General features: G+C 40.7%; 1 protein-coding gene across 3 annotated transcripts in view; it reads right to left on the reverse strand.

Annotated features, from left to right (window-relative positions):
* Window positions 1-23,552, reverse strand: part of MYOM1 (myomesin 1) — a 166,952-nt gene that overhangs the window by 103,562 nt on the left and 39,838 nt on the right. For all 3 annotated transcript variants that reach the window (XM_070050417.2, XM_002713606.6, XM_089305875.1), the window contains exons 4-10: window positions 22,793-23,042; window positions 21,311-21,468; window positions 15,355-15,447; window positions 13,184-13,272; window positions 13,009-13,071; window positions 7,891-8,055; window positions 2,613-2,774 (exon numbers count right to left, since the gene is read on the reverse strand). In XM_070050417.2, the coding sequence (XP_069906518.2) occupies window positions 2,613-2,774; window positions 7,891-8,055; window positions 13,009-13,071; window positions 13,184-13,272; window positions 15,355-15,447; window positions 21,311-21,468; window positions 22,793-23,042 (980 nt within the window). The remainder of the gene's footprint in view (window positions 1-2,612; window positions 2,775-7,890; window positions 8,056-13,008; window positions 13,072-13,183; window positions 13,273-15,354; window positions 15,448-21,310; window positions 21,469-22,792; window positions 23,043-23,552) is intronic.

The raw sequence follows: 23,552 nt of genomic DNA on the forward strand, positions 1-23,552 counted from the left end.
TGGTGTGCCATAGAAGACTTTGAAAAACTGAGAATATGACTTTTTTTTTTTTTTTTTTGACAGGCAGAGTTAGACAGTGAGAGAGAGAGACAGAGAGAAAGATCTTCCTTTTCCATTGGTTCACCCCCCAAATGGCCACTATGGCCAGCGCGCTGCACCGATCTGAAGCCAGGAGCCAGGTGCTTCCTCCTGGTCTCCCATACAGTTGCAGGGCCCAAGCACTTGGGCCATCCTCCTCTGCACTCCCAGGCCACAGCAGAGAGCTGGACTGGAAGAGGAGCAACCGGGACAGAATCCGGCGCCCCAACCGGGACTAGAACCCGGGGTGCTGGCACCGCAGGCGGAGGATTAGCCAAGTGAGCCACGGTGCCAGCCAAGAATATGACTTTTAAATGCATAAAATAAAATACTAGCAGGGGGAGGTCAGTATGGTGGCATAACTGGTTAATACGCTCCTGAGACACCAGCATCCCATATGGGTGCCCGCTTGAGTCCTGGATGCTCTACTTCTGATCCACCTCCCTGCTAATGTGCCTGGGGAAGGCAATGGAAAATGGTCCAAGTGCTTGGGCCCCTGCACCCATGTGGTAGACCTGGAAAAACTCCGGGCTCCTGCCTTTGGCCTGGCAAAGCTCTGGACATGGTGGCCATTTGGGGAATGAATCAGTGGATAGACGATCTCTCCATGGCTCTCCCTCTCTCTCTCTGTAACTTTACCTTTCAAAAAATTTTTTTTAATCTTAAAAAATAAATAAAATTAAACACAAGGAAACTTCAAAATGTTCATGGAAAGTGGACTTAAAAGATAAGTTTATTTTGGTATGAAAAAAAATTAAGTCCATGCACAGTTTTTTCATAATATGTCTTTTTCATGAACTTTTTAACACCCCTCATATGCACAGATTTAAAAGCTTTTGCAGCAAAATCTTTTTGCACCCAAATAAACTTATCATTTAATTCAATTTTCCACAGATTTTTGAAGTCCATGAGATTACAAAAGAAGCCAAGTATGCTGCAATATATTAATTGTGAACACTTTGAGAGGCTGTAGATCCCAGTTAAGAACCTGGATGGGCTCTGAAGTTCCATCCTGATCCAAATGCCTGTGAATACTGATTCTCTCTCTTTAGGGCACGAGAGATAGAAATTGAGGAGTTGACCTGAACTTATGATTTTAATTTTCTGTATATTATATTTTGATATCTTAATCTTTCTGCTTGGGAGAGACTGCTCCTCCTGTGGCTCAGCAGACAACAAAGCGCCCCCACAGAAGTATGCATACAGGGGCCAGCGCTGTGACGTAGTGGGTAAAGCTGCTGCCTGCAGTGCTGGCATCCAATATGGGTGCCAGTTCGAGACCCAGCTGCTTCACTTCTGATCTCTGCTGTGGCCTGAGAAAGCAGTAGAAGATGGCCCAAGTCCTTGGGCCTTTGCCCCCACGTGGGAAACCCGGAGGAAGCTTCTGGCTCCTGGCTTCGGATCAGCCCAGCTCCGGCCATTGCAGCCATTTGGGGAATGAACCATGGGATGGAAGGTCTCTCTCTCTCTCTCTCTCTCTCTCTCTCTTTCTCCATCTGCCTATCTGTAACTCTACCTTTCAAATAAACAAATAAATAAATAAATCTTAAAAAAAAAAAAAAAGAAGTGTGCATACTAATGATCTAGAGCCAGACCTCTCCTCTATTTGACCCATATTACCCACAAGGCAACATTCCTCTTCATAAATTATCCATGGCCAGGGAACCAGGCAACCAGAGACCACACTTATAATTTAGAGCCCACCAAATGATTCAAGCTAGTAATGCTAAACTGTTTATTTTCCCTACAGAAACTCCAGTAAAGGCCACGGTCTAGGCTCTGCCCTTACCACTGCCCCTTCTGCCTCCTGACCCACCCTCTTACCTCCCCAAGTAACCCTTGTGTGCCTCCTGTCTCTAGGACCCTTGACTTTAATAAACTTTGTTTTTTTTGGTCCTCTCCTCTATCTCCTCTTGGGCTGCACCTGATTGACATCACATAAAAGAACTGAGAAGTCCACTCTGAAGGTGTTAATTAGTTCTTCCAAAATGCTAGGCTCCCATGTGGAAACAACATCCACTTGTACATATGTACTGTATTTAAGACATCACTGAAAAAAAAAAGATTCCAAAATCAACATTTTTTGTCTTAAGAATTAAGTTGTAGTTCTTTGCTTAATAGCTCAACAAAACTGAACTATAAAGAAGGACCTGGAAAGAAATAATAAAGTTGCTCCTTGAAAAACATATTAAAGAGTAAGTCCCAAAATGATACAGCGTCTTTTATGGCAGCTTTCATAAACTGAGATGGCTTTCTGTGGTGTTAGGATTTAGCAGCCCCACTCAAACATCCACAGAGAACTGTGCTAGAGGCTCACGGAAGAAGAGGGAAGACCTGGTATTAGTGACAGTACTGATGCATTCAGGGTTTGCTTTGCATACTAGGTTTAATTTCACTGGAAATTGCTATGTCTATTCTAGGTAGTCTGGAAGAGTTTTCAAATGACACATCATTATAAAAACATGTTTGACTAGACTGATTTGGCCCTGGTGTTTTAAACATTGTTGGGAATTCTGTTTTTAGCTAAGTCTTACCTCGAACAAAGACATAAGCGCTATATTCTTCATAATATTCGCCCATTCGTACACGAATTGTATAGAGGCCTTCATCTTCTTTGTTGAGATGAGAAAATGTCAGTGTAGCCCGCTCTCCACTCCAGTGTGTTTGCACCCATTTTGATGGAGAAACAGGCGCCCCTACAAAAAATTAAATAATGCAAATTAACTGATGTTTTACCTCCATTGCTTTCTTCTTCCATCCCCTCCATTCTTCTCCCACTCTCTTTCTTCTTCCTTTTCTATAATGAGAGTTCTAGAGGTTTCTAGAGCTTTATGTCATTCTGCCATGTTTATATTAGTAAAAATATTAGACCAGAAATGAGAGAACCAGAGCCAGTTACATAATTTGTAGGAATCAGTTCAAAAATTAAATTGCAAAGTACCTTGTTCAAAACACAGAAAAAAAGTATAAAGGTGCTAAATTATAAGGATTTTCCTTTAAAAATATTTTATTGCTTGTAAAACATAATGGGGGTGAGGGGAGGCTGGCACTGCAGGTTAAAGCTCTGGCCTGCAGTGCCGGCATCCCATATGGCCTCTGGTTCAAGTCTAGGCTGCTTTACTTCCAATCCAGCTCTCTGTCAATGCACCTGGGAAGGAAGCAGAGGATGGCCCAAGTCTTTGGGCCTCTGCACCCACATGGGAGATCCAGAAGAAGCTCCTGATTGACTCCTGGCTACTGATTGGCTCAGTTCCAGCTATTGAGGACATTTAGGGAGTGAACCAGCAGATGGGAGACCTCTCTCTCTCTCTCTCTTTCTTTCTCTCTCTGTCTCTACCTCTCTTTATAGCTTTGTCTTTCAAATAAATAAAATAAATCTTTTAAAAAACATAATAGGGATAATATAAGCTGTAAAAATAGTATTTTGGAGCTATAATTTTATATAAAATAAATAATACTTTACTAATGTGATATCCTGATTGTTAAGATATTTCTGGCTCATTTTTCTGCAAATATATCTATTAAGTCATTAAAACTTATACTTTTAGCAACTTTATGTTCCATCAGTGTTAAAAGTAATGGTCACCAGATAACCAAGCACCAAAAAGGAAACCTGTTGAAGTGAAATAGACACTATGAGAAACAATGACTTGATCAGCCCTTGTCTTGACTGTCGAGGAACAACTTAATATTTTATCCCTTTTAGTATTTTTTTTGTTGTTCTACTTAATACTATTGGTTGAACTCTATAATTAATACACAATTATTCTTAGGTGTTTAAATTTAACTGAAAAGTGATCCCTGTTAAATATAAGAGTGGGAATAAGAGAGGGAGGAGATGTACAGTTCAGCACATGCTCAATCGGACTTACCCCTAATGGTAGAGTTAGAAACGTGCCAGGGGATTCCAATTCAATCCCATCAAGGTGGCATGTACCAATGCCATCTCACCAGTCCAAGTGATCAGTTTCAGTTCATAATTGATTATAATGATAGGACTAAGAGTCAACGGGATCACATAAACAAGACTAACATCTGCAAATACTAACTGATAGAATAAAAAAGGGAGAGAACGATCCAACATGGGAAGCGAGATATACAGCAGATTCATAGAATGGCAGATGTCCTAAACAGCACTCTGGCCTCAGATTCAGCCCTTAAGGCATGCAGATCCAGCTAAAAAGCCCATGAGAGTATTTCAGGCATGGCAAGCCAAGACACTCTGGAAAAAAAAAAAAAAATGACCGAAATGAAAGATCTCTGTGAGTGAGATCCCAGCGGAAAGAACGGGCGATCAAAGAAGGAGGTACCTTTCTCTGAAGGGAGGAGAGAACTTCCACTTTGACTATGACAGTGTCTAAATAAGATCAAAGTTGGCAAACTCAAGAGGTTTCCATAGCCTTGGCAACTCATGACAGAGCCTTGGGTGATTACTGACGCCATAAACAAGAATGTCAATTGTTAAATCAACAACAGGAGTCACTGTGCACTTACTCCTCATGTAGGATCTCTGTCCTTAATGTGTTGTACTATGTGAATTAACGGCATAACTAGTACTCAAATAGTACTTTACACTTCGTGTTTCTGTGTGGGTGCAAACTGTTGAAATCTTTACTTAGTATATACTAAATTGATCTTCTGTATATAAAGAGAATTGAAAATGAATCTTGATGTGAATGGAATGGGAGATGGAGCGGGAGATGGGATGGTTACAGGTGGGAGGGAGGTTATGGGAGGAAAAAGCCACTATAATCCAAAAGCTGTACTTTGGACATTTATATTTATTAAATAAAAGTTAAAAAATAAGTAATGGTCACTCTTCAAATGCAAGCTCACAAATGAATTTTGATAATTTTTTATTTAGAGAGAGATGTTTGTTTAATATACCTGTTTTTGGAGCTATACTTGTTAAATATGGTATAGCAACATTGGGTTAACTCTCTGATAAATTATTTTAAAATATAAAGTTTAGCAATCTAGAGCTAATGATTCTTTAGGAACAATTTTTTCCGGAATATTTAACTCTGAACCAGCAGATATGTGCTTGCTCTCTCTCTCTTTCTGTTTCTCAAACTAAAAAATAAATTGATAATATTAAAATTAGAAAAGATTTAACTCCATACAAATCTCATTTCAGGTAAATCTGAATTTAACTTTAAGTGTAAACTTACAGATTTGCATTTTCTTAGCCTTCCCTCTGACATTTCCTCTAACCTATAGAGGTCACACTAGAAATCAAAGATGACTGTGATTGGTATATAATTCAGAATGCTGTTTGTGTATCTATCACTGTATCTCCAATTACATGGAGAAAATAATTTTAAATGTCTTTGTTAAGAACTGATTTATCCAAAGTTTCATGTGAAATCATGTTCTTTTCCATCAAGTTCTAAAATATTTAAATGTAATTTCCATTTCTAAGCCTCAAAAACCAATTTGCAACATGTGTATGTCTGTTATTATCTTGTAATATTTTATGGGCAAAGTTTGCTGCCTGGTTGTTAGCAGTTCCTGTGCCAGAACTCAGGCTGGGGAATTAATACTTAGATATCATATCTATGGTATCTTGGGAACAGTTGGCAAGCTGGCCTCCCACTGTGGGCCTGCCCTCAATTCTTCTCCTCTGGGGCCACAGCCCACGGCATCATGGCAGTGGTGGCAGCTGCTGCTTCTGCTTGTGCCCTTGCTGTTGCTAACCATGATCTAGGCTCAGGTCCTGGTTCCACCCATCATCTTTGAACCACCTATGTCCGAGCATGCTCCAGGTGCTCATATCCACACCTGTAGGCCAGGTCTGCTGTTTTGTGAGCACTTAGTTCACCAACCGCTGTGTCAGGTAACCTATGCCTATACATTCTGCACTGCCATTTGGCATTATCTTCTCTGATAATAGGCACATGCCATAGTCCCATTGGACTTAATGAAACACTAGTTCAAAGATAAAATGATTATGAATTTCAAGACAGTGATAGCAGAACATCAAACCAAGCCCAGATCCCATGGAGATTGGGATCTGCCCAGTTTGGATCATGCCCAGTTTGCATGCCCAAAAAGTAAGCCTTAGTAGTCAAGTCTCTTTCATTAACTAATTATCCAAGTTTGGGAAATCACTGAACCTAGCCTGCCATCTGAGTCTCCCATGTAGGTGGCAGGGGACCATGTACTTGGGCCGTGCTCCATTGTTTTCCCAGGTATATCAGCAGGAAATCGGATAAAAAGAGGAAAAGCCTGGACTTCAATCATCTGAGTACTCTTACATGGATGCTGAGTGTTGCAAATGGTGGCTCAGCCTGCCACACCACAACACTAGTCCCCAAGTTTACTTTATAAAATGGTTACACAGGGGCTGATGTGGTGGTACAGCAGGTTAAGCCATTGTGAATGCTGGTTCAAGTCCTGGCTATTCTGCTTCTGATCCAGCCCCCTGCTAATGCACCTGGAGAGCACCCAAACATGGCCCAAAGGGCTTGGGTCCCTGTCACCCACATGGGAGACCAGGGTGGAGTTCCAGGATCCTGGATTTAGCTTGGCCCAGCCCCAGCCACTGTGGCCATTTGGGAAATGAACCAGTAGATGGAAAAATAAATTTTAAAAAGTCTTTTTTAAAAACCAGTTAAACAGAAAATTTATGACAACCTTATTTATACAGAGTGGCTAAATATGTCTGAAATTAAAAAAAAAATTAAGAACTTTAAAATCTAATCCTCTCTAGAAATCAACCTGTTGAAGACTTTAAGACAAATTAAAAGGGAGATGGGAGGCTTCAGGTCTTTTCGTGGCTCTCTCGCCAACATATCTTCTATCAGCTAGGATCTAGCATGGGATTTGCAGATGAATATGTACCTGAGTGGAAGTTCTGCCACCTACAAGACAGACCCAGTTGGACTTCCTGGCTCCTGACTGTTCTGGCCCAGCCCCAGCTGTTGAGAGCATTTGTTGAGTGAACCAATATATGGAAGATCTCTTTCTCTCTCTCTCATCTCTCCTTCTCTCTGTCACTTTGCCTTTCCAATAAATGAAAGAAAGAAAGAAAGAAAGAAAGAAAGAAAGAAAGAAAGAAAGAAAGAAAGAAAGAAAGAAAGAAAGAAAGGAAGGAAGGAAGGAAGAAAGAGAAAGGAAAGAAAGAAAGAAAGAAAGAAAGAAAGAAAGAAAGAAAGAAAGAAAGAAAGAAAGAAAGAAAGAAAGAAAGAAAGAAAGAAAGAAAGAAAGAAAATTATTCTGGGCTTAGAATGTAAACCACAGGGTCTAGAAGTGTCATCTGGCCAGAATTTTGCTATGTGAGTTGGGACAACTCCCTTTCTCATCAGAGTTTTAATGTAATCATCTATTGGATGAGATAATCTGGTATAGAAAGGGTATATTTGAATATAAGATTGATTGTTATTTTAGAAATAACATTATTTCTTAAGTCTATTGCTTCAGCTGATCACATTATTTTGACAGCTTTTTGTTTCATTTGTTTTGGAGCACTACCTAGACTTTAAATAGATTTTATCCCAAATAGGATGGAAAAAGGGAAATAAAATCCTTATTTATTTCTCATAGCAAAGTTATCATGACTCTAGACCCTTTTGAAATAAAGTAAGGTAAAATGTGATTTAAAGCCAGAGTAGGAAGAATTGACAGTAAAGATTTTCTTTTATTCTGCCCCAGTGTTGCCACTTTGATAAATATGTAAAAACGCTTTAAAAAAGACAGTAGGAGGCCCCCCTTTAATTTCTAGATTCTGTCTGCACTGATGAACAGATCTATAATCTATTCTATAACCTTCTGAGAAAAAGAATCCAATGAGAATCCATTATGAAGACTCACCATTTCTGTACCACTGGATCTCCGGCTGGAACTGTTTGATTTCAGGTGTGATAACTACACGGCATCCCAGACTCATCGTCTCTCCCTCTCTCCCAAAAGACACATCAAACTTGTCATCAAAGTGGATCTCAAACTTTGATGCATAACCATAAGGGGTTACAGCAACTAGGTACAAAAACAAACAAACAAAAAAACAAAACAAAATAAAACCAAGTAGCAGCTATTTAATTTTTTTTCTCATCAAAGAGACATCAGCATTTTAACAAATACAGGAAGAAAGCAGCTGCAACAAAGATTGATCAAATTATTTACTTTGGTAAAAATCAAGTCCTATTTTAAAAGTTCGTAAAACATACACATATCTAATTTATATGGGACTTTTTGCTTCATTAGTCATAGAAGCTAATTGCTTATTTTTATTACTCTAATGAATAGAATCTAAAGGGTCACATTAATATCATAAGTATAAACTGATACTACATTTAGCCTAGACTTAAATAAGCTATAAAAATATATGAACTTTTTAAATTAAAATTTTAGATTTTTGGGGCCGGCGCCATGGCTCACTTGATTAATCCTCTGCCTGCGGCGGCGGCATCCCATATGGGCACCTGATTCTAGTCCTGATTGCTCCTCTTCCAGTCGAGATCTCTGCTGTGGCCCAGGAAGGCAGTGGAGGATGGCCCAAGTGCTTGGGCCGCAGCGCCCGCATGGGAGACCAGGAGAAAGCACCTGGCTCCTGGCTTCGGATCGGCGCAGCACGCCGTCCGTAGCAGCCATTTGGGGGGTGAAACAACGGAAGGAAGACCTTTCTCTCTGTCTCTCTCTTTTACTGTCCAACTCTGCCTAATTAAAAAAAATTAGGCCGGCGCCGTGGCTCAACAGGCTAATCCTCTGCCTTGCGGCGCCAGCACACCGGGTTCTAGTCCCGGTCAGGGCGCCAGATTCTGTCCCAGTTGCCCCTCTTCCAGGCCAGCTCTCTGCTGTGGCCAGGGAGTGCAGTGGAGGATGGCCCAGGTCCTTGGGCCCTGCACCCCATGGGAGACCAGGATAAGTACCTGGCTCCTGCCATCGGATCAGCGCGGTGCGCCGGCTGCGGCAGCCATTGGAGGGTGAACCAACGGCAAAGGAAGACCTTTCTCTCTCTCTCTCTCTCTCACTGTCCACTCTGCCTGTCAAAAAAAAATTTTTTTTTAAATTTTTAAAAAAATTAGATTTTTTAGATTTTAGATTAAAATTTAAAATTTTAGATTAGCTTCTTCCAGGTCTCCCACATGGGTGCAGGGACCCAAGGATGTGGGCCACCTTCTACTGCTTTCTCAGGCCACAGCAGAGAGCTGGATTGGAAGTGGAACAGCCAGGACTAGAACTGGCGCCCATAGGGGATGCTGGCATTTCAGGCCAGGACTTTAACCTGCTGTGCCAAGCACCGGCCCCAATACATTGATATTATATGCCAGGCACTTCATATCTGATACGTCAACTACTGTGTGGCAATGACTCCACATCACAGATATTTTTCTCTTTTAGATGGAAACATGGAAGTTTACAAAGGTAATATATAGCTAATGCCAAAATTTCACAGATAACATGTATAAAATTGAAATTCAAAACCATTTCTTCCCAACTCCAAAATTTATGTTTTTCCTATCATATTTTGTCTCTGTTCCTTATACCTCTCAGTATTAACGAGAAAATGCAAATTTAAATTTATTAAGTTCAATTTTTGCCAACTATTGTTCCAAGTATTTAACAGCTATTAACTCAATTTCACTCCACAATCATCTCAGTGGGTTAGTACCATTATTATCTCTGATAGAAAAGGAAATGGATATACACAGGGCCTCATCATTGCTCACCCTCACTGTTTTCAGAAGCTGCTCAACCCAGACACTTTACTGCCTTGAATTTGGGTATTCCCAGGAAACACTAACAAATAATGAGATCATTTCTCTTCAAACCATATCTACCATCTGTCCACATCTATATGATGATATTTCACTAAGACCAAGGAAAGAAACAACTTGGTCAGATTTTTCATGGCAATGGAGGCCTGGACTGGCTCCAAGGCTGCCTTCAGGAGTAGAGGTCAGGGTTATGAGGATGCCCTGCAGTGACCCAGCAGCTCCAGACTCAACTAGATACCCAAGTAGCCCACCAAGAAACAGACTCTGACTCTGGGTTCCCGCTATAGTTGATGTTGGGCCAGACTGCTAAGGGAACTTTGGGGTTCAGTAGGAAGTCACCAAGCTTAACCAACCAGAAGACAAAATATCATGCCATTACCACTTTCTCAACTCTTTATCATGTGTACTTTCTATTCCAGAAAAATAGGGTTAGGACAGGGGTTGGCAAATCTGTGGGCCAGACATAGACTGCCTCCTGTTTAGTTTCATTAAAAATGGTTTTTAGGGGCTGGCGCTGTGGCGCAGTAGGTTGAGGCCCTGGCCTGAGGCGCTGGCATGCCATATTGGGCACCAGTTCTAATCCCAACTGCTCCTCTTCTGATCCAACTCTCTGCAATGGCCTGGGAAGGCAGTAGAAGATGGCCCAACTCTTTGGGCCCCTGCACCCATATGGGAGACCCAGAGGAAGCTCCCGGCTCCTGGCTTCAGATAGGCACAACTATGGCAGATGTGGCCATCTGGGGAGTGAACCAGCGGATGGAAGATCTCTCTCTCTCTGTCTCTACCTCTCTCTGTATCTCTGTCTTTCAAATACAAAAAATAAATATTTTTTTAAAAAAATGGTTTCTAAAATTATTTAGTAGTTGAAAAAAATCAAAAGAAAAACATTTTGTGATACCTAAAAAGTCATAGAAATTCAAATTTTAATGTTCACAAATAAGATTTTATTAGAATGCAACCACACTCACCCATCTACATACTGTCAATGGCTACTTTTGGGTTACAATGGCAGAATTGGGTAACTGTGACAGAGACTATGACCTACAAAGCCTAAAATATTTACAATCTAGCCTTTTACAGAAAATATTTGTCATTCCCCAGTTTAAAATGTGGTTTAAGGGGCTGGCGCTGCAGCATAGCGGGTAAAGCTGCTGCCTGCAGTGCTGGCATCCCATATGGGTGCCGGTTCTAATCCCGGCTGCTCCTCTTCTGATCCAGCTCTCTGCTGTGGCCTGGGAAAGCAGTAGAAGGTGGCTCAAGTCTTTGGGCCCCCACAACTGCATCGGAGACCTGGAAGAAGCTCCTGGCTCCTGGCTCCTGGCTTCGGATTGGCGCAGCTCTGGCCGTTGCAGCCAATTGGGGAGTGAACCATTGGATGGAAAACCTCTCTCTCTCTCTCTCTCCTCTCTCTGTGTAACTCTGCCTTTCAAATAAATTAAAAAATCTTTAAAAAATAACAAAATGAAATAAAATGTGGTTTAAAATTATAAAGACCAGATTACAAGTCCCTATTCTATCACTATGTGTGGTCTTATACCACTACTTAAACTCTTTTCTTCCCTGCAAAGTACAGATAAGAATGCGCATACTTCATAAGCTTTTGAGTACCATTAAAGAATTAATGTATGTGAAAAATGTTTTGGTACAGTATCTGGCATAACTGACTAGTAAATGTTAACCATTAGAACAGAACCAAGGGGTCCATGCTGTGGCATAGCAGGTAAAGCTGCCACTTGCAGTGCCAGTGTTCCAGGCTCCTGGCTCCTGGCTTTGGATCAGCCCAGCTCCAACTGTTGTGGTCATCTGGGGAGTGAGTCAGCAGATGGAAGGCCTCTCTCTCTCTCTCTCTCTCTCTCTCTCTGCTTCTTCCTCTCTGTAACTCTGCCTTTCAAATGATAATAAATAAATCTTAAAAAAAAAAAAAAGATGACTAACAACAGGGACCACACATGTAACCATGCAATAAGCCTTGGTTAAACTGTTGCCAAAATTGTTAAAAAAAATTTTTGTTAAAAAAATAAAAACAGAACCAAGGACAAGAGCTTTGTGTGTGATGTTTACTAGCATACTCTCAGCGCCTAAACCCACACCTAGCACACTGTAGGTGCTGAAAAATATTGTTGGATATGTAAGTATAAGCTTTCTGTTTTCTGTTAGGAACAACTGTACTTAATTCAGGCCAGAGGAGGCTTGGTAAGGTTGAATAGTAAGAGAGGTAAGGTTGAGCTGGGCTTTCAGAATCTAGCTTGAAGGAAGAAAAAGGAGATAATGGATACGGATACAACCACGCGAATTAACTGGGAACATTCAGAGGGCTGAGAAATAATCAATAGGTCAGTCTTGGGGACATTGGGATATAAGTTACAGTCTCAGAATTTCTGATGTTCTATCTCAGTATGAATCAAGTGATGGGAGAAAGAGATGGGTTGGGGTGTGCTCTTCCTTGCTTTCACCTGTCAACTGCTCCTGCCCACGGAATTAATACCAATGATTCCAATCTTTGGAATATCAAAGTTGGGAAGCATTCATGGGGTCAATGGAGTTAGGTCACTTAAAGACATCTAACTAACCAGGTAAGTGAAAAACTTGCCCATGAGAAAGTATCTTCACCAAAAGTCTTTAAACTGTACCTTATTAATTTTTGGAAAATAAATTGGGGTTTAACTATCTTTTTCAGTCTTGTCATTGTATGTACACAATTCCTTCAACAACTATAAAAATTTTACTTTTATTATCTCTTATGAAAAGGAGTTCTGATATAAATGAAATGATTGAAGTTCAAAAATCCACAAATTACCACTGACCAGAATATTTTAATATTTTATTCTTTTACTACATTTTGACTTTTCTTACATAATATTTTATAAATTAGTGTATTTATTCATTCATTATGCAGTACCTACTCTGTGTCAACCTCTCCCTCAGTAATCACAGAATCTAAAAAACTAAAACTAACCACAGATACCTACTATGTCCATCCTAGCACATACAATGTTATAGTAAACATTTATTTCAGCATTACAGAATAGCTTATTATGTTGCATAGAGATGACATTTAGCAAATAGATAGGGGTACTTCTGAAAGATCATGGAAAATAGGATTAAAGGATAAGTTTATTTTGTTAAAAAAATGTTGAGATCCACACATGGTTTTTTCATAATATGCATTTTCCATGAACTTTCAGAAGACCCTTTATATTTTTGAACTTACAGCTGAGAGGCATGGAGGAAGCTCCACTGTGGAAGCGAGTATCGTCAAATTCCCCCTTATATCCTAGAAAAGAAAACAGAAATGTATGTGAACTGATTCAGGGTAAATTGGCTTTTTAGCAATGGGAAGAAATTTTAAAACAACACTTCGAATGAAACGAATCCAGCAAACGTACTCTTTACCACAACAGATGCATATGCTGAGAGCTCTCCTTTAACATTCATCGCCGAGGCCCGGTACTGAGCCGTGTCCTCAAAATCGCATCTGAAAGAACATACAGAAGTAGATGGCCATCGCAGTGACGGACCTTGTACTCCTAGCAATTCTAGCAGGGAACTCTTTGCAAATCAGTGCCTAACACATGGCTCTTAGGGTCTTTCAATGAAGCTACTGTCTCGAATCCAGCTACCTGAACTACAAATATAGTCAAAGTGATCTACCACAAGTTCATGCCAGCAGCACAGGCATGGTAGGCCCTTGTGACCCTAACCTTTTTTATGTCAAAAAAGAAAAAGTCTACATAGTGCTAAGCACACGAATTACAGAGTAAGTGTTATGATAAGCATGTCTAAAGATGATTGGGAAGAGCAAATGCCTATTCATGTTCCTTTGAGCAGGTAACTACCTGCAGGCACACTGGAGTGTACATCACATCTCTGTCCTTGGGGAGTCTCAGTCCAGGGGCAATGGGGTGACCAGGAAGCAAAAGAAACAAGTGTGGCAGAGCCTGCCCTGAGCCACATTTGTCTTATGTATGGTTGATGGTTCTGTGTTCTCATTTCACAGTACAAATAAGTTACTCATGTTTCAATTCTACTAAGATTCAGGCTACATTTGCAGTTTCAGCCCATAGGACTCTATAAGAAGAGCCACTTGGATGTTCCTCTAAGTTGTAATACAAAAATATGCAATGTCATAAAAATAGAACTAGGGAGAGAATGATCTCACAGAGAGATGAACAGGCTGATTTCAGAGCAGGTTGTTTTGTGTTTTATCATACCAGTTCCCTGTGTTCATGGTTCCTCATGGTTTTGTTTCATTTGTAATAATTTTTTTTTCTTGCTGAAAATTTACAGACATCATTAGAACCCCAAGAAGGCAAATACTGTTGCCTTTCTCATACCTGTTTGGCTTTGAAAGCAATTACACAGCCCATGGCTGCCTCAGTAGAACCACCCACTGGCAGAAGTGCTGTGACTGAAGGTCAAGCTCAGTGCTTAGTGAATGTCGCAGGAACCAGGGTTCCGTTTGAAGCCTGTCTCTTGTGCCAGTACCTCCTATCTGTACAGAAGCTTATAAACTTTAAGAGAATGGAATGATGTAAATTTCTTTCTGATATTTCAGCCTGCCTATGTGTGACTTGAACTGAAAATGGAGGGAGCGTGTTTAATTTTTTATCCACATAACTAGGTCTGTATTTTTTTTTTTTTTTTTTTTGACAGGCAGAGTGGATAGTGAGAGAGAGAGACAGAGAGAAAGGTCTTCCTTTTGCCATTCGTTCACCCTCCAATGGCCGCCACGGCCGGCACGCTGTGGCCGGCGCACCGTGCTGATCTGATGGCAGGAGCCAGGTACTTATCCTGGTCTCCCATGGGGCGCAGGGCCCAAGCACTTGGGCCATCCTCCACTGCACTCCCTGACCACAGCAGAGAGCTGGCCTGGAAGAGGGGCAGAATCCGGCACCCCGACCGGGACTAGAACCCAGTGTGCAGGCGCCACAAGGCGGAGGATTAGCCTAGTAAGCCGCGTCGCCGGCTGTATTTCAAAAACCATCTTGGGAGACAGGCTAAACCTTTGAGGACTTGAAAATGATGACGTGGGTTCCCTTTTTAAATTTTGCTTTGGATTTTGCTCTACCTAAAACATTCCGCTCTCCATCCCTGCCATGTATACACATGCAGACTGACAAGGCACCTAGTTTTCGTTAGTTCTTAGTGAGCTGTAGAGAACCATATCTCCAAGTCTAGTCTGCTTCCAAGGCTGCCCACTCTGATCCACCTGAATAGAAATTCCTATTTATGGAACTTATTTTCTTACTAATGCCCAAGAAAAATTCTCAAGTATATAAAATGATAAGTAAAAAGGTACAGACTAATTTTTCTCATCATCTTTGATTAAATTCAAATATGAAATCACTATGGGAAGCGGTATGCACATGTTAAGGATCAGCCATGAATATTACTTGTAGGTGTGCACCAAGCTCTCCAAGAGAATAAACGTGTACAAACGCTGTTCATTATGATCATGCTGCCTTGGGACTAATCAAGTCAGTGGCCATTAACCGGAGAGGTGAAGGACCTCCCTGATCAAATGCTGGGCAACTCAGGAACATTGATATTCTCTTACTCGTTAATCACCAGAGTGTGCATTCCATATCGACTTTCAATAATATACTTCCCAGGGTTGGCATGGACATCTATTGGCACTTGGTTTTTATACCTAGAAGACAATGAAAACAAGATGAAGCAGGCTGGAGTGGAAATAACTTCATGATTAAATATATACCCACAAAATTCTTGTTCTTGCAGGAACACCTTCTATAAACAGGCATTAAGGGTTAGTAGCAGCACCTATCAAGTAAATGCAAATTAGATGAGCTTAAGTTATTAAATGCACCAGCAATATAAAGCTCCCTGATGAAGTGCTTTGTCCTCCTCTGTAAAATATACATAGAAAAATTCACCATCCACAGCAATATGGATGAATCTGTTAGGGAAAAAGAAAAGCCAGTTTTAAAAGAATACATAGTTTGATTGCTTTTATATGAAGTACAAAAATAGAAAGGCTAATTAGTACTGCTAGAAGTCAGGATAGCAATTTCTTGGAGTAGGGTGGGGAAGGCATAAAGGAGGTTTCTTGGGCAATGATGCTGTTTGGTTTCTTGATTTGGGTGCCAGTTACATGGATGTACACAGTCTATGAGAATCATCAAAGTCCTACGTATATATTTAATATGCACTTTTTTGCGTCGATACTATACTTCAATAAACAAACAAAAAAGTGCTGATCATGGGTTGCCATGACAGAGAAGTCGTCTTTGTGGGGGAGGTTATTGCTAGCTGTACAGAATGAAAGCAAAACATTCTTCCTGTTAATTTTCTTGTAGATTGCTAACAACAATGACATTTTACAGAAAGATAATTTTGTTTCAGTGTTTTATTCTCTGTCCTAAGAAAATGGCTCTTAGCTTGGAAGAATTTAAAAAGCATAAAAGGAAAAGGAATAAAACTTGTGGCAAATTTAAAAGCTTCTTCTCAGAGGGTGAGAACATGGAGGGCCACTCCCTGAGACACCAGCTTCCACATCTGGTTTTGTCCCACATCCTCATGTTCTCAATAGCCAGAGGTTACCACACCAGCCCAGACTTTTCTACTTAAACCATTTTCTGCTCCAAAGAGGAGCCGAGTTTAGCTTGTTTCCCTTGCAGACACTCCACTTTGTACCCACGGATAACAAAAATAACACAGCCATAACGATACAAAGAATTCACCATGTGCCCGGCAATGTTCTGCTTTATGTATATCTCGGTACACTCAGTCCTCACAATCTCCCTATGTGGTTGGACTCTCTTTAAACCCCATTGCCAAATGAAGAAACCAAAGCATAGAACAGTTAAAGAACCTGCCCAGGTCTACACAGGTCTGAAAAGGGCAGAACTTGTAGTTGAATCCAGTCTGACTTCTGATCCACGTGATGCTTCCATTTTCCAGTTGTTCTCTAGGTAGCTGCATTTCATTCCTTTGGATGTTTGGAAATTATTAGAAGGTATAGAAGTACGGGGAAGTGTTAGTAAAGGAGAGATTTCTGTCCCATCTCTCTCTTTCATGTTCTCTCTCTCTCTCTTTCTCTCTCTCTCACACATACACACACACCACCACCACCACCACCACACCTTATTTGGGGCTAGTGGTTTGGTACAGTGGGTTAAGCCACTGCTTATAATGCTAGCAACCCATATTGGAGTTCTGGTTGGAGTCCTGGCTGCTCTCTTCTGATCCAGCTCCTTGCTAATCATGCCTGGGAAAGCACTGGAGGATGGCCCAAGTACTTGGGCCATTGACATCCATCTGGGAGGCCCAGATGGAGTTCTAGCACCCTGGCTTTGGGTTGGTCTAGCCCCTGTCTATTGAGGCCACTTGAGGATTAAACCAGTGGACAGACAATCCCCTCTCTCTCTCTCTCTCTCTCTCTCTCAAATAAATAAATAAATAAAACTTTAAAAAAATTATTTATTTTATTTATTTGAAAAGCACAGTTACAGAGAGGCAGGAGAGTGAGGGAGGGGAGAGGGAGAGGGAGAGGGAGAGGGAGAGGGAGAGGGAGAGGGAGAGGGAGAGGGAGAGGGGGAGGGAGAGAGTCTTCCATCTGCTGGTTCACTCCGCAAATGGCCACAATGGCCAGAGCTGGGCCAGGCCAAAGCCAGGAGCCAGGAGCTTCTTCTGGATCTCCCATGTGGGTGTAGGGGCTCAAGGACTTGGCCCATCTTCTAATGCTTTTCCAGGCACATTAGCAGGGAACTGTATTAGAAGTGAGACCCAGGACCCATATGGGATGCTGGCACTACAGGCAACGGCTTTACTGGCTATGCCACAGCACCAGCCCCAAAATAAATCCTTTTTTAAAAAGCAAGTTATTCACTCTCTACACCTTTTTTTTTTAAATGCATCAGTCTCCTTCTTCACCTGGCAAAATTAATACATCCTTCAAAATTCAGATCAAATACCATGTCTTCAATAAACTCTTCCCTAAAAAGTTCACCAAATATGAATTGTCCCTACCTATTTGCATATGGTTACTTGGTTAAAATAGCTAAATAAAACACACTTATCAATTTACAGTTGGAATGGTATCTCTTCTACTAAGTTTCTAGTCCCTTGAAGATGAGGATGGTGTCTGATCCATATTTACTTCTACTACCATTCATGAAGGATGAATCATGAACAAATATGAGGAACTCAGTGTTGATTAAATTTGAACAGAATTTTATTGTCTAATGCCATAGATGAACTATAGAGTCATAATTTTTTTTAACTGAAGGAAAGAAGTTCTGGCAAATATATAGTTCATAAAATGTACTATCCAATTAAGTGCACACGTAAAAGTGAGTTGAGACTCTTTGCTTCTTGATTCCCTCAGATGTAAAGTGAAGAGGGTTGGATTAGCACAAGAATCACAGCTGTGTGGTAGGCATAGTGGCATTACTCCCCCACTCCACCCCGCCACCCAGAAGACACTGCTAGTTGATACGATCTTGTCTGTTGCCAACCCACAAGTGGACTCAAACAGCTGTCGCAAACCAGGGCTCTATGCAGACAGCACTATTTGATCCGACACAGCCTGCTGGCCCTTCCTAAGCCTGAACATTCCCCATTTTGATAAATAGTAGGGTAGAATTTGTTAACTGGCAAGTTCTTCTTAGTAATTGATTTAGATCATTTCACACCTAGAAGCTCCCTCTTGCTCTGTGTTTCACGTGCTAGAGGGTTTTCAGCAGTTCTCTTAGTATAAGAAGAGCCAAGATGATACTAAAGAATATGGCTTGTGCTGCTTCTCCAAACCACTCGGTGCAACTCCATTTGGCTTGTGATCAAAAATGTTGTTCATATCCCCATAAAGTTTGAGTTAAAACAGTATCTGCAGCTCCCACGATTGCTTCATGCTGCCTGCCTTCCAGTACTACCAACTTAGCACCTTGATACCTTTTCCCCAGCTGACGATGCAAGACTTCTCTAATATGACCTCCTGGCAAAGGAAACCAGCTTATAATACACAACACTTCAACTGTGGCGTTTCTAGTCTTTCCTCTGGAACTCCAGATGTCAGTGTCAGAAATTCCTGTTTGAAGCAGTGGACAGGATTAAGCTGGAAAGTGATTTAATTCTATTCTCCAAGGAATTTCACCTAGTAAGGCATCGAGATTTGGGGTTGGGGGGGGGGTCACTTAAGATTGGCTGCTGTCTGTAATTTTCTCAGTAATTTTATATTACAGAAGAAAAGAAGCATTTCTGATTTGCTCTGCATACACTTCACAGCTTGTCATTTCTGGAAAGTGAAATTCCAAACTGGCCAGTCATCAGCTAATTTTGGAGTGTAATCTATACCCTGGGATTATTGGTCAAAGGATTTCTTAAACCCTTGTGAATATTTAGAGGTGTTTCATTCCCCTTACCATTTTCATGTATGAGGATTTATCAAAAGTTTCATGGAAAATGGAATTAAAAGATAAGTTTATCTTGGTGCAAAACATTTTTCTTAAATCCAGCAGTTTTTTCTTAATACTCATTTTCCACAAAACTTTTAAAGACCCTTCATAAAGTCCATGAACTTTTAGCTAATGAGCTTTGAGCATTCTATCATTTTTAGAACAACATTCTGCCACCCAATGACTTTTCATTTCTGTGTGTAAAATGTACACTGAATTCTTCCATAGAAGTGTCAGTTTAGATGTGCTGATTTTGACAAAAAGGGTTATAGTGAAAGCTCATTGGTGCCATTTGCCTAAAATATAGCCAAGCCCCCTCCAAAAAATTTACAATATTTTTACTGTCAACAAATAGTGCTTGTCAAATGATGTGTGACATGTTGAATCTCATCACAAATTGGACTGCTAATTAGAACTCAATCTTATGTTTTAAATGAATAGCTATTAAGGACTTTAAAAGTCAATTATCTGACAGAGATATACCCCTTATGACAGATTTTTAGACTTCAATAAATAAGAAAAATCTAAAATAAAACCTCATATCCTTATGTTGGGAAATAATTCTAAATTGTAAATAATTTTTATTGACTATTTTAAGTATAAACTGTTCCCCAAGACAATACGGTAGTAACTACTACCTCCTTTGAGGCTAGTCAGGCTCTGATCATTGTGAGAAATAACAGAAAGGAAAGGAGAAGAAGGTAACCATTCTGCTGGTGACGGTGACATTCATGTAGTGTTTATACCCCCCGTGATGTAGGGCACATTTTTATCCTCTCATGCAAAAGGAAACAATATACGAAATATATGCATCAATCACTGGCTCAAGTAGTCTCATTCTTTGCTCTCTGTGGCAGATACTGATGACATAAGATGGGAAAATACTGAGTTTTATGATCAGAAGGGCATTAACAATTGCAATAGGAAAAACAGTGGAAGGAGACAAGAAGTACTTACTCTTTATGGAAGGAAAACCTCTTATGGCCTCATATTAGATAATATCTCCTAATTTTCTCTCTTTTATAAAACATCAGTTAATATTGACTTAGTGCCATTCATTCATTCTTTTTTTTAATGTATTTGAGAGGCAAAGAAAAAGAGAGTCTGCTCCCATACTCTGGTTCACTTCTCAAATGCCAGCAATAATCAAGTCTGGAGGAAGGAAAACCCAAGAGTCTAAGGGTGACCACTGTGGCATCGCAGTTAAAGCCTCCGCCTGTAGTGCCAGCATCCCATTTGGGCACTGGTTTAAGTCCCAGCTGCTCTACTTCCCATCCATCTCTCTGCTATGGCCTAGGAAAGCAGCAGAAGATGGTCCAAGTGCATAGATCCCTGCACCTGCATGGGAGAGCTGGAAGAGGCTCCTGGCTCCTGATTTTGGATTGTTACAGCTCGAGCCATTGGTGCCCCTTTGGGGAGTGAACCGGTGGATAGAAGACCTCTCTCTCTCTCTCTCTCTCTCTCTGCCTCTCTGTAACTCTATCTTTCAAATGAATAAATAAATAAATAAAAGCCAGGAGTCTAGAAATCAATTCAGGTCTCCCATGTGAGTGACATAAGCCCAGTCACTTGTGCACCATCACTGTTTCTCAGGGTCTGCATTAATAGAGCGAGGTTTTGAACCCAGGTTGTCTGATGTGGCATATGCGTGTCTTAAGTGCTAGACTAAATGCTTGCCCCCAGTTCACTCTTGTTTCATGTTAGAAAGCACTTTGAAGCTTCAGCTCACAGGATGCGTAGAATTGCTTCTAATCACAAAGTCCTACTATATTAAAAAGTGTATCAATGGAAGCAAATTTTTATTTAGTTTTTATGGTCCATAATAGTTAATAGATATTTTTAGTGACTAAAATTTAATACTTTATATAAAACAAAGAACCATTTGTATAACAGGATTATAAAATAATATGATGTGTCATCTGTATATGAGAGTCTTTTCTTCCCATACATAAAAATTCATCCCAGTATCATTTCCTCACTCTTTCAAAAGCCAACACAAACTTGTTGATACCTTCCTTGACTCTCATATAAAGATACCAGCATATGGTTTCACTTAACTTTGTGTAACTGATTCCATTAGTTTTCATAAAGATACCATACCATGTGAGACGCGGTTCTGGCCAGCCTATTACAGAGCAGTGTAATTTTACATTCTCTTTCTCCCAAACGGTGTGGGAACGAGGCTTAATGGTAAAGTCAGGAGCATGGAGAAGATGGTCTTCATTCAACTTTCCATGATAGGCCTCAGTTTCTTCTAACTGAATAAACAAACAAACACATTATCAAAATACTGGTAATCAAAGTAACTTCTGTGCTAAAATAATGAGATAAGCCAAAAATATTTTTTTATTTGGAAACTTTTACCTTTAGATAAAAATACATTCATCTTGCCCTTTATAAAGATGTAATAATTTAACATTCTAAGCTTGAACAACAAAAAATTTACCCCCCTAAGGTGGGTTTCTTAAGGTTCTCTAGAATCTTTTTTTTTTTTTTTTTTTTTTTTTTTTTTTTGACAGGCAGAGTGACAGTGAGAGAGAGAAACAGAGAGAAAGGTCTTCCTTTGCCGTTGGTTCACCCTCCAATGGCCGCCGCGGCCGGCGCGCTGCGGCCGGCACACCGCGCTGAACTGATGGCAGGAGCCAGGATCCAGGTACTTATCCTGGTCTCCCATGGGGTGCAGGGCCCAAGCACCTGGGCCATCCTCCACTGCACTCCCTGGCCCTTAATTTCTTTAAATTTTAAAATTTCACAGAGTTTAAATTAAGTTTGCCTTTCTTTGACCTATACGGGGCCAACACTGTGGTGTAGTGGGTAAGGCTGCCGCCTACAATGCCAGCATCCCATATGGTGCCAGTTTGAGTCCCGGCTGCTCCATTTCTGATCCAGCTCTCTGCTATGGCCTGGGAAAACATGGAAGATGGACCGGGTGCTTGGGCCCCTGCACCCACGTGGGAGACTTGGAGGAAGCTCCTGGCTCCTGATTGACCCAGCTCCAGCCACAGCCATTTGTGAGGTGGACCAGTGGATGGAAGCTCTCTCTCTCTCTCTCTCTCTCTCTGTCTCTTTCTCTTTCTTACTCTGCCTTTCAAATACATATCTAAATATTTTAAAATTTTATTTAAATTTTGTATTTGTTTATTTTTTATTTGAAAAAGAGAGACAGAAGAAGAGAGAGACGGACAGACATCATTTACCATCCACAATCCATAACAGCCAGGACTGGATTAGGCTGAAGCCAAGGAGTCAAACAGTTCAAGTCTTCCATGTGGGTGTCAGGGACCCAATGGCTTGAAGCATCACCATTGTCTCCCAGAGTCTGAATTAGCAGAAAGCTGGAGTCAGGAGCCAGGGCAGGTGCTCTGATGTGATACAGGGGCATCCTAATTAGCATCATAACTCTAAGCTAAATAAATGCCCACCCTGACCTATGCATTTTAATGTCTTTCTCCTTGCTTTAGTTTTGTTTCTCCACAAGGCCACCTACTTCTTCATTTTAAATAAATCAATCTATATCTATCCACACAGAGCTTCTCTATGCATTTCTGCTTCTGTAAGTTATACTCAATAGTCTTTTCTTACTGTTTTTTTCAGCGACAGGCGTTCTGCTTTTTCTCGTATTGCAACTTTCCTTGACTTTTTTTGAAAAGTTTCTTCTTCTTGAAGCGTGGAGGTGGCCTGTTTGGATATCACAGACTGTTTGGACGCTGCAGACTGTTTGGAGGATGTGATTCCTTCCTCACTGGCAAGAAGATTCCTCTGGGCTATATAAGCTGCAGCTTCTTTAATTCTCTCTTCTTCTGTATCTGCGATTCCACTGACGTGCATTTGACTAAAACACAATGATAGAAAATGTGGATATTTGGATGGGCAGTGATAACACTCCTAACTTTACTAAACTCGAAGTACCAGACCCCAGACACTGTCCTGTGCCCAAAGAAAACCTGGTAAATCAGAATACATACAGAAGTCGATCAGTCCCTTAACAAATAATGATAATGACAATAATAACACCTATTAAGGTCCCAGTGCTTTTCACATACATTCTTTTTATCCTCACAAAAAACCTTAGGAGGTACACAAAATGTTTGTGTTTTAAATAGATGGTCAGAGAAGCCAGAGAAGCCTAAGGCTCAGAGTAGCCAGATAACTTGCCCAAGTTTGTTACAATGGTTGCCTTAGTGTGTTTAAGTGTGATTTAGTTGAAAATAAAAGATGAAATATTGCCTTCCTTTTTCGGGAAAGAGGACATAAAATGAAATATAGTTTGTGTGCCTGTGGTGCTGACACACAATTATGTGCTTGATATGGATTCTATGACACAGCTGATGGAATGCATTGC

This window comes from Oryctolagus cuniculus, chromosome 10 (assembly GCF_051225735.1).
Source record: "Oryctolagus cuniculus isolate XC-2025 breed Fujian yellow rabbit chromosome 10, ASM5122573v1, whole genome shotgun sequence".
NCBI classification, from domain to species: domain Eukaryota; kingdom Metazoa; phylum Chordata; class Mammalia; order Lagomorpha; family Leporidae; genus Oryctolagus; species Oryctolagus cuniculus.